Source organism: Apodemus sylvaticus, chromosome 19 (genome assembly GCF_947179515.1).
Source record: "Apodemus sylvaticus chromosome 19, mApoSyl1.1, whole genome shotgun sequence".
Classification (NCBI taxonomy): Eukaryota; Metazoa; Chordata; class Mammalia; order Rodentia; family Muridae; genus Apodemus; species Apodemus sylvaticus.
Window position 1 is genome coordinate 6237591 of NC_067490.1, and position 15179 is coordinate 6252769.

The 15179-nt window shown below is 55.0% G+C and overlaps 1 protein-coding gene and 1 pseudogene across 3 annotated transcripts in view; one reads left to right on the forward strand and one right to left on the reverse strand.

Moving 5' to 3' along the window:
• The first annotated feature begins 702 nt into the window (after window positions 1-702).
• LOC127670119 (proteinase-activated receptor 1-like) lies at window positions 703-1657 on the forward strand (annotated as a pseudogene).
• A 2527-nt stretch (window positions 1658-4184) lies between these two features.
• The window catches only part of Cpne5 (copine 5), a 77923-nt gene continuing 66928 nt past the window's right edge, over window positions 4185-15179 (reverse strand). For 2 of the 3 annotated variants that reach the window (XM_052164259.1, XM_052164261.1), the window contains 8 exons: window positions 13385-13446; window positions 11187-11233; window positions 8824-9005; window positions 8048-8175; window positions 7743-7845; window positions 6505-6562; window positions 6117-6190; window positions 4185-5484 (listed from right to left, as the gene is read on the reverse strand). In XM_052164259.1, coding sequence (XP_052020219.1) covers window positions 5266-5484; window positions 6117-6190; window positions 6505-6562; window positions 7743-7845; window positions 8048-8175; window positions 8824-9005; window positions 11187-11233; window positions 13385-13446 — 873 coding nt within the window. In that variant the 3' untranslated portion in view covers window positions 4185-5265. Of the gene's footprint in view, window positions 5485-6116; window positions 6191-6504; window positions 6563-7742; window positions 7846-8047; window positions 8176-8823; window positions 9006-9449; window positions 9536-11186; window positions 11234-13384; window positions 13447-15179 lie in introns of those variants that run through there. The other variant, XM_052164260.1, reaches the window with a different exon arrangement.

The following is a 15179-nucleotide window of genomic DNA, read 5'->3' on the forward strand; positions in this document are numbered from 1 at the left end:
TCCTCCGACAGGGCTGGTAGTCCAGCCTTAGTATGAAGGGAGGGGCCTAGTCTTATTGCAACTTGATAGGCCGTGTTTGGTTGAGACCCTGGGGAGGCCTGGCCTTTTCTGAAGAGAAATAGAGGAGGAGGTGGAGAGGGGAGGGACTGGGAGGAGTAGGGGAGGGAAAACTGTAGTCGGGATGATATGAGAGAATAAATTAAAAAAAATTTTTTTTAAGCCAGGCAGGGTTGGTACACGCCTTTGATTCCAGCTCTCAGGAGGCAGAGGCAGGTAGATTTCTGAGTTCGAGGCCAGCCTGGTCTAGAGAGTGAGTTCCAGGACAGCCAGGGCTACACAGAGAAACCCTGTCTCAAAAAACAAAACAAAACAAAACAAAACAACAACAACAACAACAACAAATTAAAGGAGAGAGTCTGTAAGTGGGCATCACATGAGAGGGTCTGATCTGGGGTTTAGAGCCCCAGTTTTGGAGCCTGTTACAAGGTCACAGGGCGGTTCTAGTCAGGATTCCTGACAGCTGCTGTGAGCCCACAGGTGGGGCATGGCTCCATTAGTCCCTAATGTCATTAGCCTGAAGTTCCCAGCAACCCCCTTCATGATTTCCATGAGGACGTTACAGGCAACAGAACCAGATTAAAAAAAACCTTTTGCGTTTTCTTTCCTTAAACAGAAATACCATTATTTACAGGATTCACCCGTATGGAGTTGAACGCCACTCTCTACACGGGGCCAGCAGGCACCCAGGAGAGGTGGCTCCGCCTGGCCTTCGCGGCGTTCTGTGGCCTCATCCTGCCCATGGGGCTGCTGGCCAATGGGCTCTTGTTGATGGTGGTGGCCAGCGGGCCTCGAGCATCTCAGCCACTCTTGGCACTGACCACTAGCCTTATGGTGATCGTGACACTCTCTGACCTGCTTTTCATATCCTTCCTGGTACCCGCCCTGTTACTGAGCTTCTTACGTCACGGCTGGTGGCTGGGCTCCGCCGTCTGTACTGCCAGTCAGGCCACCAACACGACCACCATGTTCTGTACTTTCTACAGCATGGTCTCCTCTGCACTTGTGCGTCACGTGGCTATGGTCTGGCCCCGTGTGGCCCTCCCAGCCGGCCCGCGTGCCCGCCTGGGGCCCTGTGGAGCTATGTGGGCACTGGGCCTGGCCATATTGGCTGTTCCAGCGGGTGACAGTATTAGAGCAGGCAGTAGGTGTCCCTGGGGCCCTGGCCTGCTTTCTGTTGCTCAGCCCACTTCAAACAACCTGCTATTTTACCCTGCTGGGAGCCCTGACTTTTCTGCCCTGCCTGCTGGGCGTGGGCTGCTCTTTTGGCCACGTGGCCTGGCACCTGTGCACACGGCCCGTGGGTCCACTGGGGGAGAGCGTGCAGGAGCACAGGGCAAACACACCGCTCAGTCTTGTCATGCTGGTGGTCTTCGTGCTGATGTGGGGACCCTGCTCTGCATTGGGCTATGTGTCTGCCATGGGCCGCCTACCAGCCACGCCACGGGCCTTTGTGGCCTCCAGCCTGTGCACCCTGCTGGCCTACTCCAGCTGTGCTATCAGCCCTGTCCTCTGCTTCTGTCTCTGCCGCCCTTACCGGGCAGGACTCAGGGCCATTTTTCATAGGCCCAGAACAGCAGTCAGTGGAGTGGCGTGGTGACAGCTCACAGTCTGTAAAGGAATTGATACTCAGACAACTGTGGGCTCCCAACCTTATAGTTTTGTGGTCTTGGGCCCCCTCACCTCCCTGGGGTTCATCTGAAAAATGGGATGAGGCTTCCACATCTGCACAGGGTGATCCCCCATTGAACATGGGTGAGGAAGGGCGGGGGATCAGTGAGCACGTGAGTGAGGTGTTACCATGACGACAGCGCCATCCTGTTTACTACTCTGGGCATTTGAAATGAATAGACAAAGAGGAGAAAAGAAAGAGGGCCACTCGGGGTCCTTAGACTCAGGGAGAGGCCTTCATCTGCCTGGCCCGTCCCTGTCTACCTCCTTTACTTCTGTCCCCCACACCCTCAGTTCCAGACAGGAACAAAAATAAAATCCACCTTAGAGCCAGGAGTCTGGGCTTGTGAATTACTGAGCCCGGCCCTTTCTTCTCTGTGTGGTTTCTTTTACTAAGGTAGGTGGGAAGGGCCTCTTTCAAGGCCCGCTCCTTTTCATTAGGGCCCACCCATCTCTCTCTCTCTCCTCCCTCTCTCTCTCTCTCTCTCTCTCTCTCTCTCTCTCTCTCTCACACACACACACACACACACACACCTTGGGGAGGCCCCTTCCCTTAAACTTTTTGGATGTGGCTTCAAATCCTACCTTTGGCCCCAGAACCAGGAAGGTTGTATCTACTGTCAATCGCTAGACAGTTTGTTTAACTTAGCGTTACCAGTTACGCACAAACAGTGAGGACAAGACGGGTGGGGACAGAGACGGGGGTGGGGGGATGGGGGGTAGAGAAGCTCTGTGTGGTCAAAAACCTCAGGGACTATTGTATTGAATCAAGTCAAGCTATTCTCTGCTCTATAGAACGTGCCAGAGTCTTGGGAGCCCCAGAGACCACTGAAGCTATCCCAGACAGACTCTGGGAAAACAGCTGCCTCAGACTCCATGTCAGACAATAGTTCTGCAGAACACACCTTGGGAAAGAACCCAGCAGAGAAGCCAGTGTCACCATGAAGATGCTTTTGATGCTGTCTGTTCCCCCACATAACCTCAGGGGCAGCGGCTGTCTATCTGGATTCCCCTGCTGGGCACCTATCTCCTCCCTATACTTTCCCATGGCGCCCAAGGAGATGGAAAATAGGCCGCTGGTTATGGGAACTTCCCTTCTTTCAAGCCACGACCCCACCCCGTTCCCACTCACGGCGTCATGGGAGTCTCAGGACATCTGATTATAGAGACGTCCGTGAGTCAGCTCTAATTTACCATGAAGTCATCAGAAGTAAACAAGCCCGGAGCTGGAGGGTAATTAGTACCGGGATTCCTCTTGGGTACAGCCTCAGAATGGCTGCCTAGAGGGCTGATTGGACAGCGTGCGCAGTATGTATGTGTGCGCATGCGTGTATTGTCCTTGTTCCCATGATCCACATTGGTGATGGACCTGACCTGTGGAGAGGGATCATGGAAGATGCTTACCATGTCCTTCAGGTCACACGAGTCCTGTGTGGTCCACCCACAGAGCCTGACACCATGTGTCGCCACCAGTGTACACATGTATCCTACCTGACACTATGCTGGCCACAGACCCTGGGGGGGGGGGTCCACCACTCCCACACCTTCCAGTTTCAGCACTGCTACTTTGTAGTGGCTGATTTAGCCCAGGAGGAGACACTGGGGACTAAGCAAAGTACCTCTGACCCCTGCACAGGCCTGGAACAGACTCTCAGGAGATGTTTGCTGAGAGAAGAAGAAACCGTGATCGACCGTGATAGCGATCCACGCGTTGGGGGAGGTTTGGGTCACGTGCTCGTTTCTCTCACTTCCTCAATGGCTACATCTCTCCAGAGCAAACACCAGAGGCCCTGCTGTGAACCACAAGGCCCTGTGCATCCTGGTCCCCCGCCCTGACCGCATCGCCTGCATTCTCTTCCTTGGGTTAGCTCCCGTCACGCCCGTGTGCTTGCTTCCGGTCAGATGCCCAGGCTCCTGCCTGGCACCTACTTATCCCAAACTACCAGAGTCCTCGTCACCCTGGCACCAGCATGGCTCCCCTCTAAACCATCTCTCCACTGGTGTGTGCCCTCACTCTCTCTCCTTGCTTCTGACTCTTAACCACTGTCTGAAGCCAGGCTATCAGGCTACAGACCTGAGTGTCCGGGTGCTTGCTGTCTGCCTCTCATGTTGGAGTCCAGGTGCCGCCCATGTGCCTGGCAGGTGAGCGGCCTCAGAGTTGAGCAGGAGACATCTCAATGTCACAAGCTCTAGTGAGATCTGAATCTAGAACATTCTAGCTAGCATACCTGAGCCTTTGAGGACCGGGAAAGGGCTCTGTCACAGTCCCCGACAGCTCACAGACTCTGCTTACATATGTTTGTGGGAGGCGGGTTTCAGTCCCCACCACACACCCCCATACTTCTCAGAGTCTGACAGGGTCATGGCCAAACAGAAGAACCAAGGCAGCAGAGAGATGCTGGGCAGGTGGAAGATCTGTTTTGGAAGAAGGGGTCTGTCTTCTAAAAGAACTGGTTTATTTCAGTTTAAGGCAAGTTCCACAGAGACAGTCTCAGACAGGCACAGGACCAGACAGTAAAAACATCACCATCACCATGCATGACAGAGGCAGGTCGGATGGGAGATGCCAGGCGGGGACCCCATGCGGCATAAGGGACACATGCAAGACCTGCCCCAGTGGACAGAGACGGTGGCCATTGGGGTGACCTTAGGTGAAAAGCCCTTTGCCACCTTACCGCAGGGGCAGGAGCTTTGAAGGGCTGGGGTATGGGGTGACCCCAGAGTCTAGATGGCCTGGGTGTGAACGTGGCCATGAGGAGGGTGTGGGGAGGCTGTGTGTGTGGAGTGGATGTACCCTCAGGATGGCTCAGGAAACGTTGGACCACCTGACCGATCCTGTCATCACAGAGGTGTGGACACCGAGGCCCAGAGAGCAGAGGCTGTGCTGGATAGGTTCCTGCTAGATGTGGGTGGGGACAGGTTGGCACTCAGGGCCCCTGTCCCTTGTCCCATAACTACTGAAGGGCAGAGAACAAGTTGGAGTGCAGGAGCTAACCCTGTGCCCGGCAGGTGGGTGGCCTCCGAATTAAGCAGGAGACATCTCAATGCTACAAGCTACCTGTGATAGCGCCAGTGACCATTCTAGAATATTCTAGCATACACTGAGCCTCTGAGGATCGGGGAAGGGGCTCCATCTGCTCACCTATAGTGTCCCTAAGAGGGTCACATGCATCCCTGGTAGCCCACCAGCCTGGGGTTCCCTGGAAACAGGACAGGATATCTCATGGGACTGGGGACACTATAGACACTAGGGCAGGAGGGGACAGGGGCTGGAGGAGACCCAGCTGGGCTGCAAGAATAGGGGAGTCTTGAGGTTGTCTAGCATGGACTAGGGGAGTCCACTCAGCCCCAGAATCTTGTGTACCCCTTGTCTTCTATACCACAGTTCCCTGGATTTGGGTGTGAAGTTGAGTCCAGGAAGTAGGGTGAGGCCCTGATACCCCGTTTCCTGCTGGCCCTCAGAGTAGAGTCTGGGAAGCCGACCACGAGGAGAGTGGGGCCCTCAGCCTACCCTCCAGGCCCTTGGTCCTGACGGCTTCAGATGTGTGTGTGCAGGGGGGACCCAGGAGGTGAGTGGGCCGGGGACTGTGGGGGCGACTGAGCAGGGGCAGCGGGTGGAGGGCGTGGGCGGATGCCCTGCGCCTTCATATAGGACACCAGTTGGTCAGGGATCTCAGCCAGCACATCCCGGGCCAGGCGCGCCATGCTTAGTACGTGGTTGCCTGTGCGGTCCACATAGTCCCTGAAGGGCACAAACTGAGAGGCGGGAAGATGGGGTCAAGATGGGGCACTTGGGTCCCCTCCCAGAAGGAGGGCCCACCCGGTCCAATCCCCACTTCGTGATCCAATCTCAGGGATGGTTCATGCCTCTGTGCTGAGTCCCTCATTTCTACTCCACGAGAGATCTAACACTGACTCAGCCCTTCATCCGAGGCTCTAGCAAGGAGAACAGAGGCTCAAGGGATTCTGGGAAAGACTACCCGGATCCTGCCTCCTCGCTCCCTTTCGCTTTACCGCTCCTCTCCAGGGGGATCCTAGGTCTCCTAGGACCCCGACACTTCTCTAAACCTACACCTAACCCACCTTCCTCTCAATGCTGCCAACCTCTGGCTCCCTCTTCCTACAATGAAGGGTACCACCTCCATCTACGAGGGGTCTCCATGCCACCGGAAGGCCTTGTGGCACAGACTACCTTGTGTAGGGCTCTGGATTCTGTGGGGGCATCCTTCAGGTTAGAAGGGACCTTCATGCGGGGCAGGGAGGGGCGTGGCTTCATGGGAAGGGATTCCAGTGTCTGTCCTCGGGATGCCTGTAAAAGCTTTTACATCGGCCTGGCTACACAGGGCCTTCCTATTTGAGGCACCGAAGAAGGGCGGGGCCTGTCTCACCTGAACGATGTCCCTTTCGGCCAGCTTCCCCCTGGAGGAGATCCGCACGTCGTCACCATCAAGCTCCACCATGGCTGTGGGGACAAGGGATGTGTGTGTGTCATCGAGGACATGTATATCTGGCAGGGCTCGCCCTCCAGTCCCAGGCTAGCCCGGGGCCCTCACCGGGTGGAGACCAGCATGCAGCTAGGGCCCTGCTCCTTGTCTGGGCTGAGGAGCCCGGCCTCGGGCTGAGGCTGAGACCTGCACAGGTACTGGACACACCCTCTCAGGGCACACATGTCCTCCCAGACGGCACGCATGCCCGGGCATGAGCTCCAGCGGGTGGGGACGGGATGCCACGGGGTTTGGGACGAGAGGACAGCTGGGAAGAGGGCGCGGGACTCACCATCAAACTCGGCCTGGCCCACGCCAACAATGATGATCGACATGGGGAGTTTGGCAGCCTGGGAAAGACAGGGGAGGGGCAAAGACCTAAGTGAGGGACAGGGAAGGAGGGAGAATGAGGGGTAGGGGGCCCCAAGGAACCCCAAGGGACAGGATAGGGAACAGATCAAAAGATAAGGTGCTGGGGGAGGGGGGCTGGGTGTGCCTGGCTCTGTGAAGCCACTTCCTCCCTCTCTGCTGGGCTCCATGCGGGGCTAAGGCGGCTGCGGCCAGGGAGCTATGGGTCAAGGTTAGAGAAGGAAGCTTCCCCCATGCTGAGATCCTCTATCTCCTCTACATGACAGGCAGGCTGTGGCCTAGAGTGGGTGGCTCAGGGGTCATGGGCTCCCCAGGGAGCACAGCCATCTGTGTGGCTCAGGGGTCTGAGCTCTCATAGGCCCAGGACGTCTTCTATCTCCCAAACCTCTGTCTGTCTAGTGCCCTCTCCATGTCCGGCCCGTCTCTGTGGTGCCACCAGATGAATGAGGGGTTTCAAGGAGAGGTTCCCCTTGAGGGAAACAATGTAGTGTCAGGAAAAGAGCCACCCCAGTGTATCTTTAAAGGAAGCACCCCCAGGTTCTCTTAGGGGTGGGACAAGATGCTTTAGTCGCCCCCAAACTGTGTGAGAGAGATAGAGTGTGTATGTGTATATGAGTGTATGAGAGTGTGTGTATGTGTGAGTGTGTGTGAGAAAGTGTGAGTGTGTGTATGTGAGCGTGTGTGAGTGAGTGTGTATGTGTGTGAGAGAGAAAGTATGTGTGTGTGAGAGTGTGTGTGAGAGAGAGTATATGTGTGTGAGAAAGAGTGTATGTGTGTGAGAGAGTATATGTGTGTGTGAGTGTGTGAGAGTATATGTGTGTGTTAGAGTGTGAGAGTGAATGTGTGTGTGTGTGAGTATGTGAGAGTGAATGTGTGTGTGAGAGTGTGTGTGTGTGTGAGAGAGTATGTGTGTGAGAGAGTATATGTGTGTGTGAGAGTGTGAGAGTGAATGTGTGTGTGAGAGTGTGTGTATGTGTGTGTGAGAGTGTGTGTGAGAGAGTATATGTGTGTGAGAGAGTATATGTGTGTGAGAGAGTATATGTGTGTGTGAGAGAGAGAGCGAATGTGTGTGTGTGAGAGTGTGAGAGTGAATGTGTGTGTGAGAGTGTGTGTATGTGTGTGTGAGAGGGAGAGGGAGAGAGAGACCTGTCTTCCACTCACATTGACAATGGCCTCCTTGGTCTGTGCCATGTCTGAGATGACGCCGTCAGTGATGATTAGCAGCACAGAATACTGGGAGCCGTCCTGCACAGCCGCGGCGTTCCTGTGGGGTGGGGTGGGGTGGGTGGGGTGGGCACACAGAGGTGTGTCCTGGAGCCTCTGGCCCTGGCCCCCTGAACAAGGCTCCCAAACACTCTGGTAGGAGCTCAAAGGCAATCTCCTGGGCCTCTTGCTGAAAGGCAAGCGGTAAGAGAGGCCCTGCTAGCTTCTCCAGTGCCATCCCCTGGGGGCCGGCCCAGGCTTACCTGGCCACGTGGGTGACAACGGGGGCAAAGTTAGTGGGGCCGTAGAGCTGCACGGTGCGCAGGCTGCTGTGGTAGGCCTCCAGGATGCCGTCGATGCCACAGCACGAGGGGTTCTCCTGGTTGCCGTTCTGGGACAGAGAGGAGGCGGCTGAGCCCCAGTAGGCAGAAGGGTTGTGGGGGCAGGGCTGGGCCCAGGGAGATGGGGGAGGGGGGCAGGCAGAAGCAGGGCATAGTAGCCTTTAGTCCAGACCCCAACTCAGGTAGGTGGCCAAGCCTACAGAGCTTACTCCGCAAGTATTTAGGCTAAGGTCAAGAACTAGAAATCTGGACTGGAGGGGTGGTTCAGTGGTTAAGAGTACAGACTGCTCTTCCAGAGGTCCTAAGTTCAATTCCCAGCAACCACATGGTGGCTCACAACCATCTGTAATGGGATCTGACGCCCTCTTCTGATATGTCTGAAGACAGTTACAATGTAGTCACATACATAAAATAAATACATATTTAAAAAACAAGAAAAAGAACTAGAAACCCTTTTGCTCAGCCAGCCAGTGGTGGTGTACGCCTTTAATCCCAGCACTTGGGAGGCAGAGGCAGGTGGATTTCTGAGTTCAAGGCCAACCTTGTCTACAGAGTGAGAATGAGTTCCAGGACAGTCAGGGCTGCACTGAGAAACCCTGTCTCGAAAAACCAAACAACAACAACACCACACACACACACATACACACACACACACACCATCCTGCTGCCCTGCTTGTTCCCAGCCTGGGAGCTCCTACCAGGGGGAACTCGTGGGACACCCTGCCGTCGGGGGGCAGCTTGGCCCCGAAGCCCAGGGCAGGGAACATCTTGTCACTGTCATAATGTTGGATGATCTCCCCAACGGCAGTCAGTGCCAGTGCATAGGCGTTCAGCTGGTAGGGGCTCATGTAGTGGAGCGACGTGGACTGCGAGGGGTTCCCTGCAATGAAGACACGAGGACATCTGTCAAACGGACGGGGCGTGTCCAGGAGTCCCTCTAACTGTTTACCCTTGAACCTTCTGTCACAACCTCCATTCTGTCTTGGCTCAGCAGTCAACAGGGAGACTGCCGGACCCTTGGGATAGGTCCAAAATCCCACTTCCTTCTCAAAGCCAGCAGCATCCGGTGTCTAATACAACAGCAGCTTCCTCAAGGCCCTGGCCGGCCCCTGCCCTCACCTCCAGGCCACGCTACACACACACACACACACACACACACACACACACACACACACACACACACCTGCCAGACCCCACTCCAAGGCCAGATCCTCTGCTCGACCCACCCTGAGGCCTTGTCTCACTCAGATGCCTGCCAAGCCACTGGATCCCTGAGGAGCGGATCTGGTCCCTCTGAGCCTTAGCTCCACAGGCGCAGCCTCACCAGCCTCTCCACACTTCCCTGCATGGCCCTGGCAGTGTCTGCTTCTCTCCTGAGTGTTCGCAACACTCAACTCCTTGTCTCCCTTCCAGGACCTCTGACCCAGTGTGGCTTTCCCTTCTGCCTTCCCCCCCCCCCCCCCCGCCCAAGTTCCCTTTCCTTCCTTCTGCTGTGATGTTCCTGCTGTCCAGTCACCTCAAAAGTTCAGATTTCACTGATCCATTCATGACTGACAACTCCAACATCTCTGCCCCCTACTAATCTATGTGGTCTTAACCCTTCAACCTGTGTCATCACCTGTAGAACAGGGGTATCTGCCCCATCCCAACTGGGTGATGTTAGAAGTGTCTTCCTGCCATTTTCTTATCTGTGTGCATCCATGCCTGAATGTATGAGTGTCTACACATGCCTGCATGTATGTCTACATGTGTGTGTATGCATGTATGTCTGCATGTATGTGTATGTGCACACACACATGTGAGCACAGGTATGCAGAGGCAGATTTAAGAATCATCCTTCTTTGCCTTGTTCGCTGAGGTAGGGTCTTCCGATCAAACTTTGAGCTGCCAACATCAACAGTCTCACTTTGGCTGATTACAGACGGGCCACCGCATACACCTGCCAGGTATGTGTGTCGTGAGGAACAGACCTCCAGTCTTTACTTGCAGTCTTTACTTCCAGTCTTAACCACAGAGCCATCTCCCCTACTGTCTTCTTCTTTGGCATTAGTACTAACTCTAACAGCCTAGCACTCTTAGCCAGAGAAGGGCTTGACACAGCAGAGGAGGCTGTGACTTAGGTGTCTAATGACACACACACACACACACACACACACACACACACACACACACAAAACCGAGCTCAGAGCATCCCAAGGGGGTTATGACCCCACAAGCAGCTCTGTGCTGTTTTTCAGGGTATACTCAGGAACTGTGGAGGCTCCTGACACCCGGCCACAGCTAGATCTAGAATGCTGCATTATCTTGGGCTCCAGATGGACTGGGTGCTCCCCATCAGAACAGTGGCTTGAGGTGTGCTCCCCCACCAGTGTATGTGCACCAGGATAGGATCCTCTGACCTGGGGAGGCCTCAGCCTGTCTGGCTGTTTAATTTAATTAAATTAACAATTTATTTGTTTGGGGGACAGTGTTTCTCTGTGTAGCCCTGACTAGCCTGGAGCTCACTATGTAGACCAGGCTGGCCTTGAACTAACAGAGATCCACCTGCCTCTGCCTCCCAAGTGCTGGGATTAAAGGCATGGACAGCTCTCTTCATTCTAACTTTGGTTCTATGAACCCAAAAGCCTTCTCTGGCAGGTAGTTCCCTCTGAATTGGAGCACTCCACCTCAGAGAGAGGTTCCCAAAGACGAGGGAAGTAAACAATTCACAAGGCACAGGAAGTCCTCCTTTAAACTGTCTGCAAGCTGTGCAGAGAGCCCTAGGGTTCCAGCTTTCCCAGGTCGTCACCCACACTGAGGTGGCTTTCAGTCAGCCATGTTCCTGGGGTAACTCCTCTCTCATACTCCTGTAAGCGAGCCCGGGAAACTCACTGCTTCACTACATGTCTGTACTTCTATCTGTTCCTGGTTCTCTCTCTGGGGTGTGTAGATGTTTGCTTATGTCTCCCCAGGAATTGTGTCATACAACAGGAAGAGAAGGAAACACGAGGGGCCTGGCTCAAAGCCGAGTTGTCCATCACAACCCAGAGATGCCCACCCCGCCCGCGGCTGCCCCACTCACCATTAGAGGCAGTGAAGTCAATGGCCACGGTGAAATTGATCTGTGTCCTAAAGAGAAAACCTGGAGTCACCTGGGGGTTGGAGGGACAGGGATGGGTAGTGGGCAGCACTGGGCAAGATGGGAAAAGTCAGTAGGCGTCCATGTTTGTCAGGCATGTGACTTCAGTGAAGCCACTTGTGTGCAAGCTCTGTGAAGCTGAGACAGTTGCGCCCGGCCGTGCCCCTCTACAGGGCCTCTGTGGGCATCGGAGGGGAGCATTCCCAAACACACGGGGGCTGATTATGTTGCGTGGGCACGCACAGTTCTACGGACCGCTGTCCCTTCCTCTCTGAACCTGGTTTCCTCAGTGCCTACTTTGAGCAGGTGAGGTCAGGGCTCACTGGGTTTCTGGTTCACATTCAGATTAATAGTTAAAACATGACCAAGAGTCGAAACACATGCTAAGCACCTTGAGAGGGAAGAACATGACACTACCCACAATGCCGTCTGGCCAAAAACCCAACCCAGAGTCTGAGCTGCAGCTCTTTACTGGTCCCTTCCCTTTGTTTGCTTTGCTTGGTTTTGAGATGGGGTTTTGGCAGGCAGCTCTGGCTAGCCTAGAACTTGCTAGGTTACCAGGCTGGTCTTGAACTCATGGAAATCCTTCCACCTTTGCCTTTCCATTGCTTGATCAAAGGTGGGCACCACCACACCCTGTCTCTAAGTTGACAGAAAATACAGGTGACAGGAAGACCCGGCAGAGGGACCTCATTTTTATCCCTTCTGGGTTCAGCTGGCAGGGGAGGGAAGCCAGGACCCCCAGATCTATCATCCTTGTGCCTGGACACATTCCCTCTGCTGCCTAGCTCCTGAACATGCATGGTGTTTTAGCAGCCACTCCCGCCCCCCCACCCCGCCCCCCTCCCGGCTCTGTCCTGACCATCCCATTATTAGCTTCTCTCATATCCAGCCCCAAGGGACATAGCTAGGATTACTAATCAACCAGGAGCAAAAGGGGCCCGTCACCAACTCAGGTGGGTGCAAAATGCAGATAAGGTCTCAGTCCCACCCGCTGCTGCCCGCCATTATGTAAATGAGGAGCGCTATGCAAATGAGATGGAGAACGGGGTGGAGGGGGGTGATGCAGCTTGTTTGAAAATTGCCAGGTGCTAGGAAGAGGAAGATTGGCTGCTTAATGGAATAAAGAAGAGAGAGTTTTTAGATTGGGGTTGGGTTTTTTTTTTTTCTTTTTCCTCCTTCTTTAATGCAAGGAAAGTGCTATACCACTGAGCTGCTCCTCTCAGTTTTGCAAAGGCAGCCATTGTGGATCCATGCAGAGAGGCTAGAGGAAGCCTTTGGGTACCCAGAGGGTGTGTGTGTGTGTGTGTGTGCCTGTGTGTGCCTGTGTGTGTGTGTTCTGCAGGCAGAAGGCGGGCTTGTAACCTTGAGGCTGTAAATTCAGGAGATGAAGGAGCAGAGTCATGGGAAAGTGAGCCGTGTCCCAGAACAGCTGGCTGCCTCTCCGTGCCCTGAGACCGGGCAGCCGCTGGGTGCCTCCCGGGCTGGGATGCACCCTGGGTAGCAGCCCTGCCCATCTCCTCTCAGGCAGGTGCAGTCATCCCTGGCCTGCACCTGTGGGCTCTCGGCTGCCCACGCCCTGACCTGGCAGCTACCTGCAGGGCGTGTACCAGGGAGGCCCCTCTTTGGAATCAGGCCATTTCTAGTAAGCCCCAGAAGCCTGGCTGTGCTGCCTGGGATGGCCTGCAGGTCGCCCCCCTGCAGTTCCCTTTGCTCGGTCAGCTTGGGGTTGGGCACCTGCTGTCCCTGGGGCTGCCCCCTAATGTCCCTACATAAGCAATACCCACAGAGAGAACATGACTCACCCACAGTAACTCGGAAAAGCCAAGGCAAACAGGGACCCAGAACCTACATCTCCCGACCTGTTCAGAGCACTTTCGACCTCCCGCACCTTGGCTCTCTTTGTCACAGAGTCCCTACCTCCATCAGAGTCCCTGTCTCTGCTCAGGGTCCCCACAGGACCCAGGCAGGTCTCCTAGGCCTGGAATCCAGAGGTAGGCAGGGTTCTCAGCTCTAAGGTGGAGTCTCCTGAGAGCCCAGTGTCGGGCTCCAGTTGGGGCCTCCTGGGCCACGCTCTGGTTACAAGGTATGGAGCCCTGCCCTCTCCCTGGGGCTGGGACGGCCAGGGCTGTTTCTCTCACCCTCCTTTGATGTAATCCAGGAAGGTACTCTCTGACTCTACCGCAAAGGAAAGCAGGGTGACCTGGGAAAGAAAGGGAGTGTGGTTAGCGGAGGGCCCTGGGGGATGGCCAGCATCTCACAATGTCACACTTTGCCTGCGGAGAACCTCTTTAAAGGTGCTGGTTCCGCCATGCTTGTGGCAATCCCACCGAGGACACTTCTCCCCATTTTACAGACAAGGAAACTAAGGTTCCAAGGCAGATGCCAGGATGTGGCACAGTGGGGATATGAGCCCAGTATATATATGAGTCTGAATCCGGAACAGCCATGACTTTCAGGTTGAGACGGGGTCTCACCTAGCCTGAGCTGCCCTCAAACTCCCCGTGTAGCTGAGAGGATGGCCTTGAACCACGTTTTAACCACATTTAACTGTATAGCCACATCTAATTTAACTCTGATGCAAACCCAACTGCTGAAACACACACAGGGCTCAGGCTAAGGACCCATGTGGAGCCTGACCGAAGACACCAGTCTCTCATCCTGTCCAGCTGACCGGCCCCCACGCCAGGACCGGCCCCCACGCCAGCGGGAGCTGGAGTGAGCTTCTGAGTGTGACAATGAAACTTTGGGCAACTCTACTGAGCTCCTCCCATGAGTACCCCCCACAGCAGGGCCGGCCCCGCCCCACCCCAGGCCCTGGGAGGCCTGTGCTGTTCCTAACTCCATGTGTGGCCTGGAATAGATCCCTTCCCCTCATTTCTAGGAAGGCTGGGCAAAAGGCATGGTTTTGAGACCTTGCATGCTGGTTGTACATCTGAAGAGCCGCCAGGCTGTGGAGGTCCTGCCTCTTCTGCAGCACACAGGATGTGTGCGTGGGAATTACCCAGGTCGACTGGCAAAGACTGGGCTTGCTTCTTTTGTGAACGGGGAAGGCCTGTGAGCCCAGGGCACTGCCCAAGCACATGCTGTCTCCACTGGGAGGACACTGTAGCCAGGGACACCATGTCCCCGTGTGTGTGTGTGTGTGTGTGTGTGTGTGTGTGTGTGTGTGTGTGAGAGAGAGAGAGAGAGAGACACGCAGCCGCACACAGAGGAGCTGCTGTTGGTCTCGCCTACACGTGAGCAGAGTATGGGACAATCACAGGCCTGCCCTCCATAGTTCTGTCACCACCCCCAGTGCTGGCTCCATTTTTACAAGTGGGGTTCCTCCAAGGAGGATGGGATTCAGGTAGAGGTCATTGAGATCTCTCCTGAGCCTAGTGACATTACCTGACAGAGACACCTGTCTCAGGAATAAGGGTCGGGGAAGGGGACAGAGGGCACAAATCCAGGTATATTTGTACTGCAAATATAGTGACCCCACTCTAGAACAGCACTGGAACTCTGCCCCAGGACCTTTGCATATGCTGTTTTTGAGGGCTGAGTCCCTTTCTTAGACATTCTCAATATCTGATCTATTCTGTATCACCTTCCCCCATAGCTCTTGAATTAACTTCACTGATGATGTGTACTAAATAACCCTCTGCTTCCCCTATTGCAAGCACCAGGGACCTGGTCATCTGCCTGTATGGTCCTACTGAGAGCCCAGTACATAGTTTCTGAATGCTAGAATGTCCAGCTGACCAGCCCCCACAAATCAAGGACCAAAGTCGTCTCTGGTGATGACAGTTACGCAGCAGTAGCGCCTGCTGCTGCCCTTGCAAGCGGAGCTGACTCCTGCATGACTCTTAGCTGCGTAACCTTGGCTGAGTCACTTCCCAGCCCAAAGCCTCAGCTCCTCTCCGTGACAGCGGATGCCAGTGCTGCCTCTCACAA